At 37.1% G+C, this 17,599-nt stretch overlaps 1 protein-coding gene across 1 annotated transcript in view; it reads right to left on the minus strand.

Annotated features, from left to right (window-relative positions):
- Positions 1-17,331, minus strand: part of smchd1 (structural maintenance of chromosomes flexible hinge domain containing 1) — a 29,938-nt gene extending 12,607 nt beyond the window's left edge. Inside the window, exons 1-28 of the mRNA XM_042510317.1 lie at positions 17,061-17,331; positions 14,133-14,208; positions 13,721-13,879; positions 13,537-13,619; positions 13,285-13,418; positions 13,043-13,157; positions 12,560-12,679; positions 12,281-12,447; positions 12,097-12,190; positions 11,782-11,992; positions 11,572-11,689; positions 10,594-10,774; positions 9,985-10,179; positions 9,785-9,898; positions 9,053-9,159; positions 8,755-8,837; positions 8,488-8,601; positions 7,704-7,780; positions 7,473-7,590; positions 7,248-7,392; positions 6,984-7,086; positions 5,624-5,693; positions 3,938-4,077; positions 2,722-2,850; positions 2,393-2,614; positions 1,485-1,633; positions 1,025-1,110; positions 824-942 (exon numbers count right to left, since the gene is read on the minus strand). Of these exons, the coding sequence (XP_042366251.1) occupies positions 824-942; positions 1,025-1,110; positions 1,485-1,633; positions 2,393-2,614; positions 2,722-2,850; positions 3,938-4,077; positions 5,624-5,693; positions 6,984-7,086; positions 7,248-7,392; positions 7,473-7,590; positions 7,704-7,780; positions 8,488-8,601; positions 8,755-8,837; positions 9,053-9,159; positions 9,785-9,898; positions 9,985-10,179; positions 10,594-10,774; positions 11,572-11,689; positions 11,782-11,992; positions 12,097-12,190; positions 12,281-12,447; positions 12,560-12,679; positions 13,043-13,157; positions 13,285-13,418; positions 13,537-13,619; positions 13,721-13,879; positions 14,133-14,208; positions 17,061-17,228 (3,597 nt within the window). The 5' untranslated portion in view covers positions 17,229-17,331. The remainder of the gene's footprint in view (positions 1-823; positions 943-1,024; positions 1,111-1,484; positions 1,634-2,392; positions 2,615-2,721; positions 2,851-3,937; positions 4,078-5,623; positions 5,694-6,983; positions 7,087-7,247; positions 7,393-7,472; positions 7,591-7,703; positions 7,781-8,487; positions 8,602-8,754; positions 8,838-9,052; positions 9,160-9,784; positions 9,899-9,984; positions 10,180-10,593; positions 10,775-11,571; positions 11,690-11,781; positions 11,993-12,096; positions 12,191-12,280; positions 12,448-12,559; positions 12,680-13,042; positions 13,158-13,284; positions 13,419-13,536; positions 13,620-13,720; positions 13,880-14,132; positions 14,209-17,060) is intronic.
- Between the last annotated feature and the right edge of the window lie 268 nt (positions 17,332-17,599).

The raw sequence follows: 17,599 nt of genomic DNA on the forward strand, positions 1-17,599 counted from the left end.
CCATGTTTTCAAGTGTGAAAAATGGCTGTTTTTCTTAGTCTTACACTATAGTAAATTGGTAATTATTAGGTTTTGGACTGTTGTTCAGACACAACAAGCAATTTAATGTCACCATCTTCTATTCTCCGAAAAAGTAATCTGCATTTTTCACTTTTTTCATGTTTTATAGGCTAATTTCACGATAGATTGATCAAACAAACGAAAATAATTGTTAGATGCAGCCCAGATATTTTATATAGGTCTTTAAAATGTAAAACAAATCAAAGTAACTACTGACTATTGCTGTGAAATATATGTATTGGAATAAAAAGTACAGTATTGCCCTCTGAAATGAATTGCAGGGATAAAGCAACATATGAATGCTATTATTTTCATTTTATATTTTTATATTGCTTCTATTGTTTTATTTTATGTCGTATTCTATTTAAATTTACAATTTTATTCTTCCTTTACGTTAATTGTTTTGCACCAAAGCACCAAGTCAAAATCCTTGTATATGTAAATGCACTTGGCAATAAAACCCAATTCCAACTCTGTTGAAGTTCAAGTAAAAAAATGGTAACTTAAAAGTACCTCAGCCTCATGCCACACTCAGCAAAAAAGGAAAATGCAAAGGACACTTGGAACAATTAGCTACAAAAAAAATAAAATATGTCATAAAAGCAAAACTAAAACAAAGACAACCTCATATAGTTTGAAACACCGAGGTGGAGTGAAGACAAAATGAGTGCACATTTCAACTCTGGGCTGAACAACGCCTTTAATTACAGAGTCTGAGTCAAGTTTTCCTTTAAGCTCGTTTGTTTTTTTTTTTTGTCCTCACCTGCCATTTAAAGACAATGGATGATTTGTCCAAACCTTCCGCTTCCACGGTCATGTGATTCATACAGGTGGGTGTGAGCATCTTGGTTACGTTATCATACTGGTCCATGAGCTCCAAATCTGTATGAGGAAAGAAAGTGAGTCATCTTGCGTGTAAGCAAATGCTCAAAAATCTCTTTTGGGTGACGAGGTTCATACTCACTGATGTTTCCAGGTAGGATTTCACCAAGCTTCACTGCGCTCTGGATTAACGTTGCTTTCAGCCGCGCTGGTATATCTGGATGAGGCCTACAAACAAAACAAGCAGGACTGTGGACTTAAAAAATACCAGTCTGGATATTAAAGGAAACATTCAACATTTTGGGAACTACAGTATTTTGCTTTCTTGATAGAAGTTTGATGAATTTCAGTATCGTATGACTCGTATAGTCAACGACACACCATCCAGCATATTAGGAGGTATAGGTGGGATTTCCAGTCCTGCTATTAGTATCAACTCTATTCTTTTCCAGTCTCTATGCTGAGCTAAGCTAACAGGCTGATTGTATATTTAACACAGAGACACATGAGTATCCATCCTCTCATCTCACTCTGGGCAAAAAAGCGTATTTCCCAAAGCTAACAAACACTAATCACAGCTTTGAGTCAGGTAGGTGTCTTACACTATGCTGAAGGAGACAGACACACTCTGGTCCTGGTAGGCCACCTGGTAGAAACGCTCTGCCTGTACCTGCACCTGCGTGGGCACCTGTATGTCGGGCAGCTTCCCCTGGACCAAATCTTCCAGATTCAAGTCTCCTGTCCAGTTAACCTTAAACACATGTGAACAATGAAAAGTCAGCTTTTAGATGGGAAACGTTCAAATTCAGTAACTCTAAAATGATTCACTGAAGAAATGTAATTGTTTTTTTTATCACAACAGAGGCAAACTGCAGGTAAAATAAAGCCATCCATCCATCCATCCAATTTCTTCCGCTTATCCCAAGTCAGATCGCGGGGGCAGCAGCCTAAGCAGGGAAGCCCACTTCGCCCAGCTCTGTGTGTCCCGTGTCCTGGGTTTTCCCCGGGGCCTCCTACCGGTGGGACGTGCCCTGAACACCTCACCAGGGAGGCGTCCGGGAGGCATCCTAATTAGATGCCCGAGCCACCTCATCTGGCTCTTATCAACGCGGAGGAGCAGCGGCTCTACTCCGAGCTCCTCACCCTATCTCTAAGGGAGAGCCCAGCCACCCTACGGAGGAAGCTCATTTCGACCGCTTGTATCTGCGATTTTGTTCTTTCGGTCACTACCCAAAGCTCGTGACCATAGTTGAGGGTAGGAACAAATATCGACCGGTAAATCGAGAGCTTTGCCTTTCGGCTCAGCTCCCTCTTCACCACGACAGATCGGTGCAGAGTCCGCATTACTGCAGACGCTGCACCGATCCGCCTGTCGATCTCCCGCTCCATCCTTCCCTCACTCACTCTGTTCTACAAACAGGTAACAGAAAAATAAAACAAAAACCAACACCTGAATAACAGGATGTTACATTAAACACGACAGGACAAAGCCTGTATATGCCAGACACACCTTGATCTTGGAGGCTATTTCTGCACTCGGAGGCACCTCTCTATTCGCCTCATCATACAGTTTGTAGAACAGGTTCTCCATCAAGCCTCCAGCCAGCCACTCTATTTTCTCATTGTTCCTCAGCACCAAACTCTCATCCTCACTGCAGAGCTCCATGCGGGCGACTCTTGTTCCCGGCACGACCTTCAGCTCCCTCATGACCAACTCGACCTTCTTCTGACTCTTGTGGGAAAACAAAGAAAGGATGGAAACACAATGACAAAAGTTTTAATAAGTGAGTATTCTCTAAAGCAGGAAGCTTTGATGGTTGTTGTTCTTTTAAAACCTACAGGCATATCAAAATGAACTTTGAGATACTGTGGTTCTCCCATGACTATTTTCAGGTCTATGGGTTTTGTCACAAGCTGTCCAGCTCCTGTGGTGCTGCAGTCCGCTGTCACTGGTGGAAACCCCGTGATCTGTTTCACACATATAAGATGAAGAGGAGTTAACCAAAGCAAACCATTTATTTATGTTTATTCAGATTATATCATTATGAAAAAAGAAAGAGGGAGAGTTATAAGAGAAGGCCTAAAAAGATGAAACACTATCTTACACATGTTTAACCCTTAGGGCCCGCAATAATATCATATAATATAATATCACACACACGTACCGCTCTGCACACAAAATGTGCTTCTCAAAATCAGGCAATAAAAAATATACATAAATATGATTTTGTACTTTTATTGATTTTACTTTTTTAACCACCATCAGTCCGAATCATAAATATCAAATATTTATTAATTTATATAATAATAATAGTAAAAATTTAGCCCTCGATATGCCAGGTGTTTGTCATGATGCCACTATGTTTTTAGATGAAAAAAAAACTAAACAAAATGCATAGAATTAATTATTTTCAATATGCTCCATGCTAAGCTCATATTTTTAATATCAGCCTATGATATTTCAATGATGAATAGCAACACTTCATTTGTATACATTATATTTTTGTGCAGTGTCAAATACTCACACTCTGCACACAAAATGCACTTTTCAAAATCAGGCTATCAAAATATTATACATTAATATGATTTTCTACTTTCATTTAGTTTATTTCTTAACCAACATCAGTCCAAATTATACATATCAAATATTACTTTAATTCTAATTTTCAGAATTTTAACCCTATAAATGTCAGATTTTTGTCATGATGCCACTATGTTTTTAGATGAAAAGAAAACACAAAAAAATGACTTAATGCGTGTTTTTATGCTTTGATGGCTGTGGGATCAAAAACTGCAGTTTTTGACTGGCGCATTTTTTTTGCACTTAACAGCATGAATGTAACAATTTTGTTCACATAGTGCATTTTAGACTTATTGTAGTAGCTGAGCTGGAAATGATAAAATTAAGTAAAAATAAACAATCCCGCCAAAAAATGAAGAATGAAAAGCTCGTGAAATGTGCCAAACAGTCCCTAACAGTTCATTAGAGGTAAAACATGATAAAGTGACTCATCAATCAAAAGCTTGAGATTTCCCAGCAGCTACACACCCATACCTGGCAGCGAACGGTCTGTCTGGGATTAGCAGTGATGTTTCCACCCACGTCACGAATTTCAACATTGAACGTGACAGAGTTTCCATTCTCAACTGATAATGGGTTTTCTTCTGGCGTCACATGAAGGAAATGCGGATTACCTGTAAAACATTCACATGAGGATGAGAAACTATGGAGTGTTTGCTCAACTGTAAGGATTACATTAATGTTCACAGCAAACTGATAACCACTTCAAGTAAAGCTGGATGACGTCAAACAAACTGTGTTTTAAACTAAAATGACACTAACAACCAACATTTAGTGGCCTATGTAGTGGATGATGTTGACAATAACTAAAGCAAAGAAATTCTTTAGTTGACCTCTGGGTTGCTAATGGATGCCATAAATGCCTAGTGGAACTTTTGACCGAGGCTGGTGCCCCAAAAAGGAGGCATTAAGACAGATTTAGCACCTACCTGGACAGTTAGACTTAATTTATGGCTCATTTGGGACAGGGAGCTGATAACTCTTTGAAAGATTCAGTGAAGACCCCCACAGCAGAAGAGCACTGTCAATTTATGATGTGAAAAGTCACAAACCCCTCAACATGCTGCCTTCCACAAAACAATACTTTAGTTTACTGTCACTCTCACACACTCACACTCACACTCACACACACACACACACACCTCCCCAAACTTAGGAGGGGTTGGACCTCCTCTACCCCGCTATAAGCATGTGAGTACCCGGTGTTTGCCCTGTCTCTTATGCGTTTGCCTCTGTCAGTGTTTCTCTTGTTTAATGTTGTGAACTAACATGGATGCTCTCTCTGTTATGCAAACAAATCTACCTACGGGTACAAATAAAGTCACTTCACTTCACCTCACCTCAGCTGAGCTAACAGGTTGTCTCACACTGAGGAGGACAGACTCTAAATACAGACTTGAATTGATATATGCATGTCAGTTCTGTGCATACAAGTCCCTACCCCTCAACTTTTTCAATATTCGAATCGTAATTATGCCTATATCTATATCTTTAAAGGTCCCTCCTGCACATCTACGTGTGTGTTTATCATAGTTGTTTCTATAAACATTAAAATTGTTGTTTGTGTGTGTATAGATGTCGGGTCACTGTACACCTGGAAAAAGAAGTCTGTAGCAGCCTTCAAATTATGAGACTAGAATAATTAATCATGCTAATTGACTATCAACCTTTTTATTTTAATAAGTGGTGCTCCGGGTTTCTTCAATATAAAACTCATTGTTTCTGATAGCCACAGTTGAGTCCCATTACTTACTAATTAATTCATGTTTATGACCATAATTTTGAGTTATGAAACATATTTTGTATTAAGTGATTAATTATATTAATTATTTGTATTAAGTGATTAATTATTATTCTTATTATTATTAATTATATAATTATTCTATTATTAATATTATATTCCTCTCGTCATAATCTTCCACCTGAATGTTACTATCTGACCTGTTAAAAGTGATCCACTTTTTTAGACATCCACAAAAAACTGAGTCAGTGTGCAGAGCCCTTAATTGTTGCCCTTTCTTTTTGACTAATCGATGAATCTTTCACTCTATAAGATGCTGGAAAATACTGAAAAACATGCATCACAATTTCATGCATAGGATACCTTTAACAAATCAAGATTAGTTATTGTTCTAAATGAATATTTAATTGCAATTTTACCAGGAAGAAGACTGATCTTGAAAGTCCCTGTGTTTTTCAAGCCAGGCACGGTCACTTCAACATCAAATGTCTGCAAAATAAAATTCAGAGTGTAAATAAACAGATTAATAAATATAAAACAAATTATTCTTATTTTAATAATAATAATAATAATAATATAATAAATAATAATAATAATAATAATAATAATAATAATAATAATAGATTATAATAATTAATATTATTATTAATTATTATTATTATTATTATTATTATTATTATTATTTTATCTTATTAATTTTTAAATTATTATTATTATTATTATGTTTATGAGAGTTTATATTTGAGTTTTTATCTACATTTTATTTATCTACAATTTTACTTATTTATGAAATTGTATTTCTGAACTTGCACCTCATATATTCTTGTACCCAGTGCTATTTTATGCTGGCACATGAGACATTTTATTTTATTCAGTAAACATTTTTTAACTGGGAAGAACTTTGTGCTTAAGCTCTAAAATGCTATATAAATGCTATATAAAAAAAGATATGCATTATCATTGTTATTTTTATATTATTATTATTATTATTATTGTTATTATTATTTTAAAAAGTGCCAACAATGTCACTAGTTCTTGAGAAACTCTTAGTGCTAGCTTTAGGCTTAGTATTGTTTTTCCTAAAATCAATGATAACTTTCTCAGTTTTCACCACGTTTAAGTTAAGGATTTTAGTATCACACCAGTTAACAAAAGCAGGCTTGGCACAAGCATGGATTGTTTCTGAGCTCTGCAGAAGAGACAAAAGTGCATTATGATTAGACAATTTCCCAGGAAGCTGCCCTCTTTTGAAGACCTGCAGCTTCCTGTGTAAAAAATAAAAAACAAGACGGTAAGACGCATCCTGTGGTTGAAGCCAGGGCATTATAAATCCTGCATAACTCATAACATAACTCATGACATAACTCCTTCAACTAAAACCTGTTGGGTTCTGTCTGTTAAGAAGTTAAGAAGCGACCAGAACAGCTGATCTGGTAAATAAACACAAAAATCAAGAAAAAAAACATTAAAATGTGAGGTTACATTTTGTTAAAAGCCAAAGACAAGTCAGCAAATAAAAGCCTTGAGTGAGAACTGGTTTCTCGGTGAGGTTATATGCTCTGTCAACCATAAAGAGTTTTGCACCCCCACTCCTCTGCCAGCCTGGTTTGCATTTACAGGGCTGACGAATTGTATTTCTGTTTGTGAGTTGTGACTGTGGTGTTGACTTTATGGCATTACTGGACTGTAGGTACATATTGCTATTTTTTTTTTTTACATTATTATAGATTTTGAATAAGCGGGAAAGCTAATGACCTCTGAGATGTTGTTTTTTCTAACCTTTGATTGTTGGTAATTCCGGACTTTTGCGATTGCTTTGACGCCTTTGATGGTGAGCGTGGTCCCACTGCTGTCCACTGTCTCGTAACTCAGGTCCAGGCCACTAAATAATGAAAAAGATCATGTTAACAGGGCGCTAAATAAACTAAGTTACGTTAAATTGCTGTTCTTCGAAAGCAACTGTGTCAAAACACTTTTCAAACAATAAGAAAAACAGGACTTCTCCGTCAGCAGCAGATGTTAAAATAAAGTGGAGTGACCCACCTGCATTTGAGTTCAGGCTGCAGATCAGGAGGAGGCGTCACTGAGTGGTCATAACCGTCTTTTATCAGCAGAGGAATGTTAAATGGCACTCCAATGCGAGCAGTGGGGCTCACTGTACCCATAACGAATGTCTCAGCGCTACCCTCTGAGGAGGACGAAGACAGTGGACATGTCTGATTAGGGAATCCAGAAAGGATGATAAATATGACAGAGTTTTTTCCTCACCTGTGACGGTAAAGTTGAGTTTGTAACTTGGAAGCTCTTTGCCGCCAAAGGAGGTGGCATCACTTTCTTTTATTATGGTGAGCAGGGACAGCGTATACTTCCCCAGCTGGGTCAGTTCCTCTGCCAAAGAAGAGATGTTTGCAAATCGCTAAATGATCTTTCACAGATAAAAAACAAGGCATGCAAAAAGTAACCAAGAATCAGAAGGTTGACGAATAAAAATAAATTTACCACGTAATTTGAACAGTAACCCCAATGTGCAGAAGGCGGGGCAACGTAACACATAACGTCTTGATTCCCTTTAGGACCTACATGTAAAAGGAAAGTCAAATTTACCACAACATTCAGAGTAAACACTGACGAATTGTTAACCACGAAGCTGCAAAACAAAGACTCAAAAATGAGGCCGCACCAAGGTTGGAAGAAAGTTAAGGTTTTATAAGTCATATAACAAACAAAAATGATCGAGTTCCAACTTTTTAAATATAAGGATTTGCTTTTTTTATTTATTTTTTTTTTTTTTAACATTTTTAACATTGAATATTAGGTTGTAGACTACAGACTAATCAACTTGAGCTCTGGTAAACTATAAAAGGCATTCTACATTTATTTTATCAGTATATTAATAATAATTATTTGGTGAAGCTTTTACCTGTTCTTTCTCACATAAAAGAAGTTTCATCATTATATAAAATTATCTTAATTCGCTGGACAATGCAATATTTGCTGACATAAGTCTGCCAGAATATGACTTTGCTTCAATTTGACTTAAAGGTTATCACTACAGCTAAGACTGTTTCGATGTTGTTTTGTTTACGAAATTAGATTCGAAATAAAGGTGTTTCTTAATGAATACAGTATATATCAATATTTCACTCTGCATCGATGATACTGGATTGTACGTCATTGAATGGATATACAGATCTAGATCAACATAATGTTGTTTTAATATATTGGGGTTTCAAAAAATCTGCTTATTTCAGAGGCTGAGAAGATAGTGTTTTTTTTTTCTTACCATGATGGGTGACTTTGAGCACAATACTCAGTTTTTTCCCTGTTCCCTGGCCCACCGATGGAAACACGGTTATCGGCTCTCCCTTCTTGTTTAGAATTTGGATTTGCAGATCCCCTAAAATGATGTGAAAACATATTTATACATATATATATATATATACATATGTTTTTTTTTTTATAAACAACGTAAAATGTGACATACACACAACATGAGAAAGGACATTTTTCAACATTATCATGTTTTGATGGACAGCGATGACAAGTTTACCAATAATGCTCCCAGCTGGACGAACAGCATTATTTGGCCACTGCTCATCATTCGGCCAATTAACCTTCAGAGTCACTGGAAGCCTGGAACAAAGATATTTAATTTACTTGAGCTGATACAGTGTCATCAGGCTAGACCAAAGAAATAAAGTGGAAGGGAATAAAACATAATAATACAAATTACTTCCAACTGATACACATTCGCAGGATCACAAAAAACTAGATTTATCGCCTTGCAGTCTTATGCCTCTGATTAGACGCCAGCTGCACGAGAGCATCTCTCATAGCTGTGTATTCACCTGGCGAAGTCATTGTCAATGTGTTTCTTGATGGCTTCATTAGAGGCAGTCTTGTCAATCTTGAAAATGGGTATGGTCTTGATCGTGTCGTGAAATGCTTTGGGTTCCTAGAAAACAGATTTGCTTATCAATACCATGCATTAATTAAGTAGACTAAAAAAAAAGTCATTTGACATTTTCACTTAGCAATTCCAGATCAAGTTTTCTCTTATTTTTAGCCTGGTGTGAGGAGCCACCTCGAATCTGTTTAAGCTCTGTAAAATGAAAGGTTTCCTAATGCTGCGCTTAAGTTAGGGCTCAGTAATATATTGATATTATATTGATATCTAATATGAGACTAGATATCATCTTATCATCTTACAGTAATGTCATTTTCTGAACTTAATGAACAGCTCTGGCTGTTTTATTATTTGCCTTTACCTACTTAGTCAATGCAGCCACAATATTTATGATTATTTATCATAAATATTAACACTGAGATATTTATGATAAATAATCATAAATATCTCAGTGTTAATATTTTTAAATAAAGTCCAACTGTGTAATAAGTTATTTAAGCTTTAAAAATTCAACCTATAACTGTCAGTTTTAATTTTTTTCCCTTTTTTTTCATTGACCAAAAAAATATAAAAAAACTACAAAAACAGAAAGTTAAAAAAGCAGAGGATCAACATGCAGGATCTCATACTTTTATCAATTTATCAAACACAAACTCAATAGTTTATTCCTTACCAAAGCCAACTCAACCTGTCCCCCTGTGGCAAAAATATCTCCGTCATGTTTTCCGTACAGCAAAAACCGAACCACGCTACCGTACATAATGGGCTGAGTTTTCTGAGTTTTCACCTGTATGAAGAAGTATGGAGGCATCAATACAGAAAACAGCATAATCAGAACATAATCTCATATTAAAAAAAAAAAAAGATGCTCACAAGTTGGCCTTTCTTGTAAATTTTGCCGTCCCACTCGATGGAGGAGAATGTCGCCCAGGGATACTGCACTTTCTTTGGCAAATCTGTTCGCGTTATGGTCTCCTTGTAGCCCCGGTACTCAATTTGCTTGTCCCAATTCTCGTGACACTTTCTTAGCCACTGAGTAAACTCCTTCTGAATGTGACTTCTTTGTTTCTGTGGACGTGGAAAAAATATTTATATGGTTTTTCTAGCTTTTTTAAATTAACTAAATCTGCATCAAAATGACTATTTTTGACCACTAAGAAACAAAAAGGCACCAAAACAGGTTTTCTGCTGCTGGCTTATCAAATTTCTATGGCTAATTTGTCAGCTACTGATTGCAACATGAGCACTGTTACACTCATGTTCATAGTCCAATGCAGAACTGTTCTTGGACAATTCTGTTGATAAGCAACGACAGCAATAAAATAATCAGCATATAACTTTTTATGCACAGATAAATCTTAAAAATACATACATCCACATCCAACACACACACTACAGAGAAACACTTGAAGATGGCACTGGCATTTTGTTCTAATCATCAAAAAAAAAAAAAAAAGAAAGAAAGCATTTGTATGTGACCACCTGTCCGTTAACAACGTGTATGAAGATTGTGTCCTTATTCTTCAGTTTCTGCTCCAGATCCATGAAAGTGAGCTTGTTTGTGCTGACTTTGAAATTGTCGTCGGTGAAAAGCACCCCTGAAATTCGACTGTAACACTCTGGAATCTCCTTTGCTCCTTTGCTGGGCGTACACCAGTCAAACCTGTAAAAAACAGCCGGCAAAAAACACAAGAGGATCAACATACTATGCTAATTCTTAAATAAATCAAGTCACAGTTGCTGAGACTTAGATGATAAAATACACACACAAAAAATACAGCTGAATGTCAATATTTGATTGGCCTGGCTTAGCAAAGACAGTGACAGCAGGGTAAACAATTTACCCCGCTCTGCCCAAAGCAAAACCTGAAAGTCTACTGCCACACTAGCAGCTCTGTGAGACTGTACTTTTGCACATCAGTGCCTTGAGCCAAATGCTGATTTCAGCATGCTAACATGCTCATAATGCAAATGCTACGCTGTTTAAGCAGGACTTAGTTTGCCATCTTACTGACGTTCAGCGTGTTAGCATTACCTAAATAGCAGTTCAGACAAAGTATAGCTCATGGGATGAGGTGAGCTGAGGTGACTTTGTACCCGTAGGTAGATTTGTTTTGCAAATTAACAGAGATAGCATCCATGTTGGTTTACATCATCAAACAAGAGAATCACTGACAGAGGACACATGCAAAAGAGACACGGCAAACACCGGGTACTCCGGGAAGCCACTAAAGCAATCAAATATGGCCTAAAAGGCAGATAAATAGTGCTATAAATAAATATAAAAAAATGTTCTAAGTTAAAGGCATTGCTGAGATTTTTTGAGTGTTATATGGGGCACTAATCTAAAACAGTATATTACAAGCAGTAGATGTTGGTGATGTGTGTTTTTGTTGTTTGTTTGCTTGCTCATGTTAAAGTGGAAAAAATGATGCAACAAAATATTTAAAAAGTACTTACTCAGCGACAGTTGTGTACGGTATGAGCCGCCCATTCCAGAAACACTGAAATATCGGCCTTTTCTCTCTCGCCTGCTGCACGTCTCCAGACTCATTATTTTCGTTATCATCAGAAGAGGCTGAAAAACAAAGAACAAAAATCAAATCAACAATTTGAATCCAAAGCTGTTATATCTCATAAAGTATATTCTGTATTTTAGAGTGACAATACCTTGCTCGGCATAGGGGTCCTGAGGGTAAGTCTCCCTGTCATAGAGGAAAGGATGATAGCGAATGACTCCGTCGATCATGCCACCGTTTTGTTCAGCTTTAAACTCAAAGGTGTCCACAGCAGAAGATATGTACAGAGTCTGCATGTCGTTGTCAACCTCCCGGAGATTAATCGTACGGGGACATCTGGGAGGTTTTTCGCGCAGAGAGATCTGATAAAAAAAAAAAAAAGTCATATGGTGACATCAGCTGAGACGGACTGTGTTTAAATAAAAGCAGAAGTCACCCTTGTGTGCCATTAAAGCAGCAGCCTCACCAGTATGTCAATTGTAGGGAGATGATCTGAGTTTGTAGAGCTGTTTCTCAAGTCGTTTCCATTGACTCCATGAATATAATAGTGATATATGTGGCTGAAATGTGGATAAAACAGGTCTTTTTTCAACTTTGCACCTCTTAGGACTTTTGAGTACATATCACATGGTGTGGGTGAATGAACTCACGCTAGCTGTCTGGTCCACACTTCAAACTCCCTTCTCAGAAAGATGAAATGCTCCGGAAAGACTCCTGAAATGACCACGGCTGTGAAGCTTTCCTTTCCACGTTCCTCGGCAATAAGGGTGTGAAGAAAGCGCTCATCGGCTTTATTCACATGTGAGGAGTCACCGGGCTGCAAGAGGAGGACGACAAGTCGCACAGAGGACAGACAGACGAGGGAGGAGATGCTGACACGGAGGCTTCAAACTGCGAAACATGATCGCCTTGTTTTTCAGAGCACTTACCTTCCTGTGTCTAATGTTCGTGCTGTAAATCTCCTCTTTGTTCTGCTCTTTTCTCTTAAACTCCGCTTTTGACAGAACCAGCTCATGAACATCTGGGGAGCCGACTGGTTTAGTGATCATCTAACGAACAGAGGGAACCAGTCTGTGGTTATTTTCTGACTATTCGAATGAAGTAATTCTGGCGACACCGATGCATAGCCAGCAAAAGTAACAAAAACTTAAAAGTCGCACATGTTCCAGCACGAACATGAGTCAAATAAAAGTAATCTGAAATCTTATCTTGAAAAAAACAAGCTGTTGTAATCAGAGTATTTAGGACGGTGTAAAGCCTGAGGGTTTCGCTCAAAGGGATTAATGTTACATATGTTTACCTCATTTTTGAAACCACTGGCCACTTTTAATACGAACAGTCGACATTGTATCACTATTACATAAAGAAAAAGCTTAACAGGACCCCTTAAACTGTTTTTACAGAAAACATACCCTGACTGAGTCTCCAATATAGAAAATGGCTTGTTTTCCTCCGACGCCAAAGTAGGATATATCACTGTTGAGACTACGCGGGACAGGATCAGGCCGGACATAATCCTCTTGCTCACTGTAGTGAAGAAAACAGGAAAAATAAACAGAAAAAAATTAACTTGAGGCACTTAAACCTAAAAGATACAACACTGGAAGCCACATTTGACAGCTATAGTTTATTTGATGACAGATAGTAAACAAACCTTCCAAATGATCCGTTTTCTCTGATAAACTTCGAGAGTCTGTACACTGCCCAGTTTTTGAGTTGTTTAGAAGTCATCCCGCACCCGTTATCTAAAACAATCACTGCGGGTTTCCCAACGTTTTCATCGAACACCTGAAAAACAGAACGTCAGTCGCTATCACAGATTTAGATGTGACACGTTACTACTGTGATTTGCAAGATCTGACGGTGAATTGCTGGTTATGAAATCATATACGACTGCAGAACCAACCATCTGTATCTCTATTGTCCTCGCTCCTGTGTTTTTAGCCGTGGCTGAGAGGGCGTTGTCGATCAGCTCAGCAAGTGCGTACGCTGGAAAAAATAACAAAAAAGCAGCAAGTTCTGAGTGATGGCACGCAGCTTAAAGACTCTGTCCATCTCAAATGTTCTACTTTGATTATTTGAGCACTTACGTAATGGTTTCTCGCCCTGACTTGAGTAGTACTCTTCCATGCCGCTCCGAATCAATGTATCATAATGAGGTTCAAATGTGATTCGCTCCTCCATTGCCGCTGACTGAGCTTGGGCCTTCCCTTGAAACAAGTTGAGGGTGCTGCCATCCTGAAGCTCCTCTACAATAAAAAATAGATTACTTTCATTGGCTGGTGTAAAAATATTTAAATACCTATTTATAACATGACCGGAGAGACAAATATCTATTTAAGTAACAGTAAGACAATTCAATACAAAGTCAGAAAAAAACTTTTGTTGCAGGTGATGATAGCTACAGTAAAAAATTACAGCAGTTTAAAATATATTTGCTCAATTTTCCCATCTTTAATTTACAGCAGCATGTTGTTACGTTGTGAATCGACAAGGACTCACCAAATCGGTCAAAATCCAGGACGGTTCTGTCCGTCGTGACCAACACAAATGTTTCATGTGCATGGATTCTAAATACCTGAAATGAAATGTCAAAAGTGTCCATTGTTAGCTTTTTATGTCCGTTTTTTTTAGAGTTGAAACAATCTTGATTAGTTGAAAACAGAAAATTAAGTGGAAACTGTTTTTCAGTCACTCTCAGCTTCTCCGATGTGGAGATTTGCTGCTTTTTATCATTGTATGTACATTTTCTTTTTGATTTTATTTTATGAAGCACAGTAAGCATTCTTCACTGTTTTATGACATTTATAGACAAATCAACTCATCCATCAATCTAAAAAAAGGGACGCACAATCTTGAATTTTTGCCAATATCCAATGTGCCTATATATAACAACTCACTTTAAATGCTGATATTATGGTGCATTCCTAATTTTTTTAAAATCTTTTATTTAACCAGTCTCATTGAGATTGAAATCTTTTTTTTTTTATGGGATTCAGCAAGACGGCAGCAAGAGAATTTCACATAAAAGAGCAAACAGGCCAAAAACACAACAAAAAGTTTGTTTTTTTTTTAAAAAAAAGCATAACATTTTCCACAAACAACAGTCTTAAAACAAACTGCTGAAATTAGCAGCATCCCTGAACCTCAGATTAGTAGAGAATTAAATAATTCCTATTTACATGCACAAACTTTTTTGGCAGATTTTTTGGTCAAATCTCAACACTGTCAGAAAAGTATGGACATTGACGTCCGAGAATCTCATCAAAGATCTCACCCAAGTGCCCCTCTGCCATTTTAAAAGCACGAATTAAAGACATTTAACTACAAATTTTAGCAGGCAGTGCCTTCATATGTGCATTCAGGTGGCTTCCAGATGTGCAGTGCAAACCATGAAGTCTGCTGTCACCCTCACTCGTGTCACTGAAGGCCAAATATCGAGAGACAGTGGCAGATTTTTTACCACGATACCACGCAACCTCGACACAACAGCACACGGAACAAAATGCTTCTCAACAAGATTTCCTTTAAATTAAAAGATAACCACGATGTTTTGATTCTAAATGTCGTGCCATCTCTGCAGGGAGCGTTGTGTTGTGCAACAACAACCTGCATAACATGTACTCTCTCAGGAGAGCTATGATGCCCCTGAGCATTGGCACAGTGGCTGAAGTCAGCCTTAAAAATGTTTTTCTCACGTGCTAAGACTTGCTAATTTAACTGGGATACACTTGATCTTCATCACCACTTTCTTTAGCACAGCGAAAGACTTCTTTTGCAAATGCGTTGACACCTTTTCACTGGTTTCACACTTTTTTTTGAAAGGGTTAGTGCTGATCTTGTAGAGAGACCCCGAACTCTTATGGCTAAACTGTGTTAAACAAAACGGAAACATTTGTTCCCAACTGATAGAAATTACTTACATAATCGTGAATCTCTAAAATACACTTGTGGAAAAGATAAAACATGCAGCTGTGTGCTGCTGTTTGCAATCACGGACCAAAGAGGAAAAAAGCACATAGTTAGTCTGAGATTGAAAAGTCTGACAACAAGACTAGGTCAAAACTGATATGGCTGTTACTTTCCAACAAAAGAAAAAAAGACAGAAAACACAAAAAATGGTTTAGTACAATACTGTAACAACAGTGAGTATTTCTGAGTTCGGTTGACATTTTTAATGTTTCTTTTGCAAATGAAGAAAGCTGCACCATAATGAATGTCTGAATTTGTCTAGTCTCTCAGCTTACTGTAGGTGAACTGAATAAAAATAAAAATCACTGAATAAAAATCAAAAAAACATTCTTGGAAAACTGTGTACAGTAATAAAAACGGCACAAGCATAAAGCATTTAAGGTTGAACTGGCTCATATTGATAGCTGTATTTCGTTTTCTGTTGTCCATTTCGTAATGACTGATTGAAGGAATATACTAATTTGTAGGGGTCGACCAATATTATTTTAGCAGGGCTGACATAATACTGATTATTAATAGTTAATGAAACCGCTAACTGATATTTGGAACCAATATGCATTTAAAACTAAAATGAAAATCAATATTTAGAAATTGCAATATGACAAACTCTGACAAAACAATTTGTTTAAATGCCTTTATCAAATGTTTAATCAAAACTGAAACGTTCAACATCATATACAGCAAGTTCCTAGCAACTTTTTTTTGGAAAGTCAAGTGAAAAATTAAATAAAAATAGCTTCCTGGGGTTTAACAAAGTAAAAGTTCCTCCCATGCTGACACTTTCTTTGCACTTTTTAAGTAATACATTTTAATGATGATCATTAAAATAAAATGCAGATACAGATAATCAGCAATAATGCCAAATATCGGCCCCAGAAATCGGCCAGGCCAGTTGTCAACCCCTACTCATTTAACCGCAAGTTGTGTTGACTGATGGAAATATTTGCTTTTGTTGCATGTGTTTAACATTTTATGAGTGTGAGAGCATTTAACAAAAAATTAAAGAAAACAAAATAAAATGCATTTCAGCAAGAGACTTTCAGTAAAGCTCTGTGTGTGAACTGATTTTTTAAAAAAGTAACTGAAAAACTAAAGATTGAAATATGTCACACCACAGCCACCCCGCTGTTATGATAAATAAAGCACAGTCCCTAACTTTAACCCCGTTACACCTGGACTGTCATCACTGCTGTAGTGCTGCGTTCAGACGCCTTTTACACCTAATAAAACCTCTGAAACAAAACAAAAAAATGGTTTCTTTACAAAAAACGCATTGAGTAACTTGGCATAAAGTGCCTTACAAAAACTGTAAGAAATTATGAAAACATGAGAAGAAAATGACCTGAAAATCTGTTTTTTTACGTTTACATATTAGATATACCAAAACGTTTTGACCACTCTCGTAGACAAATTGTTAACCTCAAACCACAGTAAAAGTTGGCAAACATTAGTCGTTACCTGGCGCAGAAGTTGCAGAAAGCCATTGAAGTCCAGACCTCTGGTTTCCAGTATAAATTCAGTCTGCTGCTGGTTTTTACCGCGACAGTCGTTAACAGAAATCTTTCTGCTGACTTTTTCTTCCTTCGAGCAGGCTTCAGCGGCACGCTCAACTCTCCTGTTAAACATTTTTACTTAATTAGACAGCTAAATGACATGCATGTTAAAATTTGCAGTCGTCTTTTATTCGTGTGTCACTCGTGGAAGAAGAAGAGGAAGAAGTTGCTGCCTCCTCAGGCGTTTGTCTGTGCTAAGGAAGCTCGTGAGGGCCATCTGCTAAACAGCAACACACGGGTTACGACGCTGAAGTTAGTTTCTCATTCGTCGTTTTTGCTTTAGCAGTTAAGGGAAGAGTTGAGGGAAAGAAACTACACTGGGAAAGCATGTTTGACATTTAAAATAAAAATAGGGCGCTGTCTGACACCCACTTTCACATTTGTAAAACCTTTATTTTATTAGTGCAAACACTAAAAAGGAAGATTTTATTCTTTTTTTCACAC

This window comes from Plectropomus leopardus, chromosome 21, assembly GCF_008729295.1.
Source record: "Plectropomus leopardus isolate mb chromosome 21, YSFRI_Pleo_2.0, whole genome shotgun sequence".
NCBI lineage: Eukaryota > Metazoa > Chordata > Actinopteri > Perciformes > Serranidae > Plectropomus > Plectropomus leopardus.